At 43.2% G+C, this 11,224-nt stretch overlaps 1 protein-coding gene across 1 annotated transcript; it reads right to left on the bottom strand.

Moving 5' to 3' along the window:
• Positions 1-2,597: 2,597 nt before the first annotated feature.
• Positions 2,598-10,504, bottom strand: lman2la (lectin, mannose-binding 2-like a). Its single transcript, XM_063210175.1, has 9 exons — positions 10,326-10,504; positions 9,897-10,015; positions 9,227-9,344; positions 8,446-8,528; positions 8,015-8,047; positions 6,570-6,731; positions 6,020-6,134; positions 5,052-5,174; positions 2,598-2,902 (listed from the first exon to the last, which is right to left on the bottom strand). The coding sequence occupies exons 1-9, from the start codon at positions 10,441-10,443 to the stop codon at positions 2,760-2,762; spliced, it is 1,014 nt and encodes a 337-aa protein (XP_063066245.1). The 5' UTR covers positions 10,444-10,504; the 3' UTR covers positions 2,598-2,759.
• Between the last annotated feature and the right edge of the window lie 720 nt (positions 10,505-11,224).

Here is an 11,224-nt window from a genome sequence, read left to right on the forward strand (position 1 = left end):
TAGACTCAACTCAAGACAAAGCTGTTCTCAGATGCTTAAATTATGTATCATTCTTATTTTTAATTTTTTTTACCATATGTTTTATCTTAATGTTTTACATTTCTCTGACTAATTTCTTTCTTTCTTTCTTGTTTCCTTTCTTTATGCGTTTGTTTTTTTGTGAAGCACCTTGAGTTGCACCTGTGTATGAAATGCGCTATACAAATACACTTGCTTTGCCTTGCCTTACCCCAGGCAGGCATGGAGTCATAATATGTCCCTTGATACTAACTGTGAAATTTGCACTTTTCATATTTGGAAAGATGGATCTTCTCCATGTAAATATTAGCTCATTACTTGGTAAATATTCATGAAAAGACCACATTTGGTAATAGGCAACACAGTTTCAATGAGCAGCATAGTTGCAATAGCTACTCTGGCCACCATCCTACATACTGCAATTTACATTAAGCTTTCTTTGCAATCATGTAGTTAGCTGCTGTGTCTGTTCGAATCATTGCAGGCATCTACCCATGAGCTAACCAGACCTAAGAGGGTTGTGGTGGAAGTGGTGTGTGGTACTGTGGTGAGGTGTCTTTGGCGGAGGTAAATTTATCCCTATTTACGAGGTGACACAAGAGGTAAGATATGCACACATGACATGGTGTGTAAGTAATCATTGACTGGTTTACTCATCATCTGACTAAAACATTGCATGACTGCAGGGGCCACCCACATTATGTCTGTATACCAGACACCCATGAGTGTATCCTGGCATCAGTGTGGCTGTGGTATGCTCATAACATAAGATGAGATAATCTTTATTGTCAGGGGGGGGGGTGACAGTGAGAGTGTTTGTCCTGGCAGCTTTAAAAGTACTCTGATGTTCTGCCTGGATATTTCCTCCCCTCTTGTCACCATGCCGCCTCCCTCCCTCCCTCCCTCCATCTCTTCTGGATGTAGACATCTTGTTTAGTGGCTGATTAAGTCCCCATCATGAAGACAGGCCTCGCCATCTATCACACTGAATTATCTATCTGGTCCAGACCAGAGCGTGCCGCCTGCTGAGGGTTTTTAGCAGAATGGGGAAATGCTGCCCCCCTCTGGGCATGGGAGGGATTGACATGTGCCAACTGCCTCAACAACTCCACTGCATCTTCGAGTTTGCATGTCTTTGAGTTGCACACGACACATGACTGGACACAAAAGGCATCCATTTTTATTATTAAGTAAACCGAGTGATTATCATAGTTCAAACACACTGCACAAACACACGATGTATGGCAAATAAATAAATAAATAAATAATAACAATTCAAATAAATAAATGAATTAGGCAAAGAAAGTAGGCAAAGAAAGAAAAATGCACATAAACTTGAGGCTTGTAAACAGGGATGTAATGAGAAGTACTTTGTTTTGCCACGCCACAATTCAGCGTGACTGTATACCTGCATCCTGTCGTGGAGGGCAACAGCATTTGGCTGTGTCACAGCAGTGCAAGACTTGCATTTGCAAGTCACATTGGAAAGCATGGAGACCAGTGCCTTCATACTCTATGGACAAAGTGGGTTCTTATACTTTCGGTCGAGTAGAGAATGGTCCAGTGGGAAGGTGAAGAGGAGAGTGAGTGGTGTGTTAACTCTCATGGGGGAGTGCATGAGCTCAGGCCAATCCCTCTGGGACTCCTGTCCTCATGGGCACATGTGCTGTAAGCTTACACAATGAGGCAGTGGCAGCAAAAACATCTTCATAATAGCCAACAACTAATAGGCAAAATGGAACACAAAAACACCAGCAAAAACCTTTGGAAAGGCAGAATGTTGCACTCTATCCTAAAAAGCATTGCACGTAAAAGAAACAACCTGGCAAAGAAAATGTCATCAGTGCATTGTAGCTCAACAGCATCATTTGTAGTCTGAAATGAATATCCATACATCCATACATTCTCATTCCAGAAACTATGGAATAGTGGTAAAAAAATGACTTCCATGCATGATTGCAGTCAAGAGCATAATGCATAATAAATAAATAAATTAAATAATGATGTAAAAACACACATAAGCCAATTGTCTGCAGTCAGAAATACAGTACTAAACTTTTCTTCACACCTCCAGGCAGCTGAAATCATGGAGAATGTCCCTGCTCTTATGGCAAAGTCCTTCCGGTTATCATCATTGTGCAGTCATTCATAGCCCAATGCCCATGGACCATAGCCTGAAACCTGGAAAAGTTGACAACGTGTCCATTCATCATTATCCAGAACAGTGTCAAGGACCGCACAGAGAGAGAGGAATAAGCATGTGCAATGATTTCTTCAGTGCATCAGCAACTTCCAGTAGGCATGTAGAGGTTGGCTGTGAGAACTTTCCTGGAAAATGTTCAGTAAGCAGGAACCAGTGGCGCAGATATGAACTCGGAAGCAATGAGCTCTGAACTTGTGTGTGTGTGTGTGTGTGTGTGAGTGTGTGTGTGTGTGTGTGTGTGTGTGTGTGTGTGTGTGTGTGTGTGTGTGTGTGTGTGTGTGTGTGTGTGTGTGTGTGTGTGTGTGTGTGTGTGTGTGTGTGTGTGTGTTGGGTTTTCAGATCCATCTGAGCCTAACATCCCAGAAGAAGAGTTTTCACTTCCTTTCAGTCTTGCGTCACTTTAGTCAGTTGTAAGCAACTAGACATGTTTTTGCAGTTTGGATCAGTCTGTAACGCCTCTGCATTTAAAAGGGATGTTTCCGTCGAGTCCAGATCCACAACCCTCCTGTCTGCGTAGGATGCATCCCTTGCGGCGTCCTCAGTAGAAGCGTTTCCGCCGGCTCTCGGACCAGTGGCTGTAGACCACCAGGCCCACCACGATCAGCAGGAAGAGGCCCAGCATGGAGAAGAGCACCGAGAAGAAGATGGCCACCCCACTCGTGCCCTCCTCACTCTCATACGCTGCAGGAGAGAAGACACAGGACTGCGGCATTAACAGCAGCAGCAGCAACAACAACAACAATAACATGCCATGAAGAAGATGGCCACCCCACTCGTGCCCTCCTCACTCTCATACGCTGCAGGAGACAAGACAAGACACAGGACTGCGGCATTAACAGCAATAACGGCAACAATAACAGCAACAACAACAACAACAACAACAACAACAGCAACAACATGCCATGAAGAAGATGGCCACCCCACTCGTGCCCTCCTCACTCTCATACGCTGCAGGAGAGGAGACAAGACACAGGACTGCGGCATTAACAGCAATAACGGCAACAACAACAGCAACAACAACAATAACAACAACAACATGCCATGAAGAAGATGGCCACCCCACTCGTGCCCTCCTCACTCTCATACGCTGCAGTAGATAAGACAAGACAGAGGACTGCAGCATTAACAGCAACAACGGCAACAACAACAACAACAATAACAACAACAACAACAGCAACAATAACATGCCATGAAGAAGATGGCCACCCCACTCGTGCCCTCCTCACTCTCATACGCTGCAGTAGATAAGACAAGACACAGGACTGCGGCATTAACAGCAACAACGGCAACAACGGCAACAACAACAATAACAACAACAACAACAGCAACAATAACATAGCCACCCCACTCATCCCCTCGCCACTGTCATATGCTGAGACACACAGCTGCACAAGGCAATAGTAATACTACTAATACTTTCTCTACTACTAATACTTCTCTCATTACTACTCCTAATACATAAGAAAATGGTCATCATCACTCATCACCTCATCATCGTCATACGCTGTTAGGTGGAGACAAGAACAGCAACAAAAAACAACAACATTAACAAAACAGCAAAAAAAGATGCCCACTTCCCTCATCCCTCATCATTGCCATAAGCTGAAGACCAGATAGAGGATTGCTGCATTAAGCCAATAGTAACAATAGATGGCAACACCACTTATCCCCTCCTCATACTGATGAGGTTTTCATGGGAGACAAGATTAGGACCACAGCATTATGCCAGCAACAATAATCATCCCCTCCTTAGTCTCATGTACGCTGCTGAGAGAAGACCAGATTAATGCTGCTGCATTATGGCAATATTAGAACACCAAAAGACAAGTCCACTCATCTCATGAAGATTTAACGCTGCTGCATTAATAAGACAATGTTCACCTCACTCATGCTCACTTTCTCATCAACTGTTTGTGGAAGAGAAGATTAGCACCCGTTATGGCAATAATAATAGGCATCATCCCGTTTCTTTGGATCAATACTGAGGCCACGATTGCCTGACACGATTAACCTAATGACTTTTTAATGATTACGAATTTTGATCTAATGGAAACATCTCATTGCATTACTGAATGAATTAGGTATATGCGTATGACTTCAACCTTGTTAACTCCATAACCCAATTTCAACACTTCCTGCAAGTATTCGGAGCGAGAACATCAAAATGATCCATATCGCTGCTTCATTTGCCTGCAGCACGAGTGATGGCAAGTTAACTTGTGTCCTGCTTGCACAAGGTAGCTGATGAATAGGTGATGGGTATATCCCTACCAAAACACAAACCAAACCTTGGCCCTTGACAGTCTATGCAGTGAACTGATGGCTGAGGTTTTGGATGCCTCCAATGTCTTTTTCTCCAAAAATATGTCCAGTTGCTTATTACTAACTCTTGAGAGCAAATTAACAGAGGACGTATGTCTTATTAGGTCCACATTAGAGTATAAAGTAAAGGGAAGACATACGTCTCAGGATGTCAACGCTAGAGAATATAGAATTCAACCAAAGAGAGGACATACATCTCTTGAGGTCCACGTATACTGTAGTGTATTAGGGTGTCACGATAACAGGTATATCGTGACACCCCTATAGTGTATACACATAAACTTAAGAGAAGACATACGTCTCACTAGATCCACGTTACAGTATAAACTATAGAGAGGACATACATACTGTACGTCTCACTGGGTCCACGTTAGAGTATAAACTAAAGAGAGGACATACATACGGTACGTCTCACTAGGTCCACGTTAGAGTATAAACTAAAGAGAGGACATACGTACGTCTCACTAGGTCCACGTTAGAGTATAAACTACAGAGAGGACATACGTACGTCTCATTAGGTCCACGTTGTCTACACTGGGCACTTTGATCTCTTCCTCCTCCTGCTCTTCCTCCAGTTTGCTCCGAAGCACCGTCAGCTGATACAGCTTCAAGGATATCAGGTCATGGTTGTCTGCCAAGAATGCACGCGCACACACACACACACATAAAGATGTTACGCATACTAGCCACGAGCATCATTCATACTCAGTGAATAATGAAGTGTTTGTAAGCAGAGGGAAAGCAGGCCTCAGCAGTCTTTAGGGAGAAGAAGAAGAGACATCAGCATGTTGCATGGCTACATCAGCCAGGCCAGCATACACACATCTTTACGCTGCACATAATTTACGCAACATAACTAGCCATAACGGCACCATTTTGACTTGCAGTATACATGTGTCCTATTATGGTCGTCAGTCAATCTATACTCTATTATCTATGGTGTTCTGTGGTAGTTCGAAGTGTCAAGACTTTCTAGTATTTTCACTCCAGAGATCATTCGAGGTCATTTAACAATCAGCTGACAAATGAAAATGACTCAAGAACCTTATTTGTGAGCATTTAGTCGAAAGTCAAAGTCAAAGCCAAAGTCTGCTATGTATATTTGTAGCAGTATTTAATTTGGTGTCTGGTAGAAAATGTCCATCCCTGGTTGGGCACCCATCTCAAAGGTAACTGAGCTCACAGTGAGCATATACTATATCATAACCCACCTGAGAGGTCGTCTACCCCTTAGGTCACCCACTTAGGGATAATGATACAAAGGGCAACTTTATGAGCAATGTTTCTGGGCGACGACATAATTGGCCGCTGATTTTCTCATGAAATGATTGAGATCGTATGTCTACTGCTGATCCAAGTTCTCCTGACAAAAGTATTGTGGTGATGAACTGTCCAAATAAAATCTTACAATAGCGTTGCCCAAAATGGTTGCTCAGAACGTTGCCTGGTGTATCATCACCTTAAGGTGTGGCTTACCTGAGAGGTCTCCCGTGAGGGCCGAGGCCCCAAAGTAGTAACCCTGAGGCAGCCGCACCCCTGCGATGTCCAGACAGTCCCTCCACTCATGCTGCCCATCAATGTCAATCATCACCTGTCGCAGGAGAGCGGAAAGGCAGTACAGGTCAGTCAGTGATTTAGTAAAGGCAATCCAGTTATGTCAGTGTTTCCCTCAAAGACATTCAGTTCACAGACACTTTCCCTCTTTCCTATCTTGCCAGGAAAGTGAATGTAAAGTAGGCCAATGTACTGGTATGGAAGAGGTGTGATACAGTATATCTGTGAGATGATATAATGTATTTGACATGCAATGGTGCCATGTGTTTGTACATTATCTAGTGGAGACCTTTAAAGGGCCCTCTTATGCTTTTCCAGATTTATTTATTCATGTATTGTGTTACATTCCATCTACTACTTCAAGATCAGTTAAGAATCCCTACTTCCCTCAACTGGGAGGTTTTAGGGAAGACCTGTCTGAGATCATGTCCAGTGTCTGTGGCGTGGTAGGACTGCTTGCGAGTTGCCTCACCGTGAGTCTGCGGCGCACGTATCTGATGAAGAGGAAGGTGTCATGGTTGAGGTTGCGCACCATGGCGTTGCAGCCCCCCAGCTCCGTGGGACGGCCATCCCTGTCGTGGTCATAGCTGATGGTGCCATTCCCTATCATCACTACCACAAAGGGGAAAGTGCGCTGGACGAGACAAGCACAGCATACACCAATGACACCGTTATTACATAGTAGCCAAGGATACTAGATATGTACTGTAACTGTTTGTGTCACTTTGAATGAAACTGTCTGCTAGTAGGGTTAGGGGTGGTTTAGGCCTTTTTCGTTTAGGCAAGAGCTACCAGCAGAGCTGATTTATGTCTTATAATAACAAATGTACAATAATAATAAAAAGCTGGCCTAAACGGCAGCTCCAGTGGCCTAAACGGCACCTCTGGTGTCCTAAACAACGGCAGGGTGGACTAGACGACTCTTGCCTAAACGAAAAAGGCCTAAACCACCGGTCACCGCCAGATGTAATGTAGTACAAAACAATATGGGAACCAAGGGTTTGCATGTGTTAGACCTCATTTACACAAATTGGAATATTAAAAACAAAAAATCCCCATTGGTTTGTATTTCTAGATGCTGTTTACACAACATGTGGATGGAAGGAATCTCAATTGCTATGTCAACACATCAGCATTGAAAAAGGAATCACTTGCCATGATATCATCTGTTTATCAGGCAAAAATGCAATATTTTTTAAAAAACATTAATATTTAAAAACATCCGTCTTGAGTGCAGTGTAAATAAAAGACCCCAATGGGTAAAAGAGCGTCTTTTTACAAAAATAAAGTGCAAACAAGGTCTTATGCTGGATCTGACAGTACAAGGATGTCCATCAAACAGTAGTGGATGATATAACATATTTGTAAAATTACTGATTCCTCATACCCTACGTTATTTTTAATGTAATAGAAATATTGCAACAGTGTGCGACAGTAATACTGTAGCTGTAATGTAAAGTGATGCATGCAGGTTCCCCCCAAAAAACATGCACATAAAACACACCTGACATGAAAATCATCAATTAAGCAAGCAATTGGTTAATCAAACGAGCAACCAAATCAAATCAACAAGGTGTGTAGCATGATAGTAGCGGTGCGCGATATGATGATATAATATTGTGAATCATGTGTGATCATCAATCGAGTAGAAGATCGTCGAAAATCTGCCAAAGTGGAAAGATATCCAGTTTTTGAGAAGCTGATGGGGTGTGTGAGGACAGGCCAAGACAAGCTATTCGTGTCTATGATGATGTTATCAATGTCAATGAGGTATAAAGCATTTCAAAACAACAACCACAACAGTTAATAGAGAGTGCAGAGCAAGCAGGGTAAGAAGCGCGGCGGGACAGGTGGTTGAGAGCAGATGTAGGATAGCATGCAGACTTCAAAGGAGGGTGGAGTGGGGTGGGGATGTACCTCTGAGCGAGGGGTGTACCTCTTCTGTTTTGCCTAGTGTCAAAGGAGGGAGTGGAGTCAGGAGGGGTCAACAAAAGAACATAATACCTCTCTCTCTCTCTCTCTCTCTCTCTCTCTCTCTCTCTCTCTCTCTCTATCTCTCCTCTCTCTCTCTCTCTCTCTCTCTCTCTCTCTCTCTCTCTCTCTCTCTATCTCTCTTTCATAATATACTCACTGACTACACCTGTGCCACCATTTTTACCATCACTAACAATCACACATTCACTCATACTCATTGTCATTTAAAATACAAAGTACACACACATCAGTACAAAACAATCAAGCTCCAGTAAAACACATGGTTATTATTATTATAAATCATGATGTGTTTTCTATTAGCATAGTAACTAAACCTGATGTTTGCGTGTGTGCACAAACAAAGAGTGCCTTACCTCTAGGTACTTCTCCTCATTTGGGTAGGTGTCAACAAACACGCCCAGTCCGGTGAAGTTATCTTTGTTGCCAAACACCGGGCCTACCATCAAACGCACACAAACACATCTCACATTTACATTGCTTGAGCAGCGCTTTGCATGTGCGCCTGTGAAAGACAAGTCTGGCCAATGTACATCTTAGGTTAGGTCAAATTAAACTTTATTATCATTACACATACATGATACAGAGTACCGAAACGCATTAGGGTACACCCTAAAACCTTTATGCTGTAGACCTTTATACATTTCGGAGGCTAAATATGGGTGAAGTATGGCTACAGTTAGGTTTAGACTTATGGTGTCTCCAAGGTTGAAATGTCTTCAAAGCTGAGTATGTAACATGTAACTTTGATCTTTTCCCAATATCTGTGTATGTGGGCTTTATGTTTACCTGTTGCACTGCACTGTATGTGTATTGTAATTAAGCTACTTGACACCTTAAACCTCTTAGCGCAGAGCCTATGTTATAACCTTACTGTCACCAAAATTGTAATGGCTATGTCTTAAACTGTAACTTAAGTATCTCTAAGTCCCTCTTCTGTCATAGCAATGTTGTTATGATGTAGTTGCGTATTTTCAGCAAATAGTGAATAGGCCCGCTGGCGACCCCATCTTCAGTAAGAGCCTACTTTTCCCTTGGGATTAATACAGTAACTCCACTCTACTCTACTCTACCCTACAACGCCTGCGTTTTAGGATGTTCCTACAGGGCTTTTATCTGCTTGGCCATGTATGGTACCTGGCTCCATTCGCTCTTTGGTGAACCAGATAGCAAGGCCGTCTCCATTGAGGTTCTTCTTTCCGTGTCCATGGATCTTGAAGTGGACTTGGAGCTCCCAGTCCTTCAGGTGACAAGGCTGTGTGGAGGGACACAGATGGACATCCACTGTGAATGTGAAGCCTCCTACTTGACATGGAGATCCGACAACCTTTCTCTCGCCAGGTGAAAGTGGAGCAGTTCTGATGGGCAACCTGTACTCAGAAGCTATACTGCCGTGCCATATAGTAGTATAATAGTATATTAGTGCCGCATATTCAAAATGACATGCTTTTAGCCGTCCAATTTCAACCAGGTGATGGTCCTAATTGAACGGGAGAAACCAAGTAATTTGTAGGCCTAATATGTGACACTGGATTGTAATGAACGAATCCAGGTTGCCCATCACTGGTCAGGTTCATAGAAATGTCATCCCTTCTCCCCCTCTCCCTTGTCCCACGCCTCTCCTCCTCTTGTCTCTCCTACCCCCCCCACCCCCCCCCCCCCCCACCACACACACACACACACACACACACACACACACACACACACACACACACACACACACACGTCTGTGGTCAGGTTATTGACCCATTAGCTTCGCATGTGCCATGAGGTCAGTCAATGATGATGACAGCTCTGCTCCACTCACCAAACGGCTCCAGACCGCCCCCTGCTTGCTCTGCATGTCCGGTGTTAGCCGCACCTGATCGAGCGTTACTATGGCATCTCCCATCAACTCCCAATGTGAGGCATGGGATGATCCAATACCTCAGTAAACAAACAAGAAGAGAATACAAATGCTGTTAATTGTTATAGATGTACAGGTTATGAATCCAACTGAATACGAACGTAATGGTGGATGCGTAATGATGGACTCTACGCGCACTCCACATCTGGCTCATCTCGTACTATAAGCAGCATCTTCATGAGCAAACATCGAAATACAATTGAACCTCCATTTGAAATTCATCTAGATACTGACAAATACTATGACATGTTACAAAAGGCTATACAAGACGACGTGAATCATGAGCGTGCATGCTGTGTATCATTTGCCAGACTACCGTGTCCAGGGTACCTTGGTATGGTTTGGACAGAGAGTATTCTCTCTTCAGAAACTCCTCCATCTCGTGTCCATCGTCCGAAAAACAGGAGCTTGCCATCAGGAGCAATGCGAGGTGAATCCAGCGAGCCATGGTTTATTTTCCTATCGCTCCAAATACAGAGTAGAATTCCTGCCGTGTTTCGACACTAGTGCTCGCCGGTGGGGTCAGCCATCGCGCTACCCCCTTTCCCACGCTGTGACACGCCCTTGAAGGACATGATTGGCTTGCGTACTTACATGGCGCATTGTAATTGGTCTTCTGTCATGTCAGTTAATAAATCTCACTACCCCGAGCAAATTATAGGACCACTATATTTGGATGGAGATTTTAATAACCAATAAAATAATGAATGAAAAATGCGTGAAGGACAACCATGCTTTTAGAACATGTGTGTTATCAATTCTGCTCTTCAATTCAATTCAACTCTTGACATTAATATTATTCATCGAGGTTATGATTTTGACCTGACACATGGGGGAGTTTATTCTCCCTCAATCTATTGTGTTTTTGACGCATTACGCACAACAATACTATGCACTTGTGCTATATGCTATGGCTTTTGGCATGGTAGGCAGGAATATTTATGAAATTTGTTCCTAATGATGGTATCCAATTCATCCCAGTTTGTTTGACACTGGCCCAAAGTGTACACTTCCGGTACTGGGGTTACATTATGTTACACAAATCTATTTGCATTTCAAGGCACCTTGTGAAACTATGCAGCCGTTCCAACCAGTAGCCTAACCCTTTATTACATGTGTAATAGCAAACTAATTACACACATTTTATCCTATGTCAAAGATAGCATTACCATTTCTACAAAGTGTTACACGAGAAATTTGATTGTTGAAATGATTAAGCTTTGAGCTAG

This window comes from Engraulis encrasicolus, chromosome 11 (assembly GCF_034702125.1).
Source record: "Engraulis encrasicolus isolate BLACKSEA-1 chromosome 11, IST_EnEncr_1.0, whole genome shotgun sequence".
Taxonomy (NCBI): domain Eukaryota; kingdom Metazoa; phylum Chordata; class Actinopteri; order Clupeiformes; family Engraulidae; genus Engraulis; species Engraulis encrasicolus.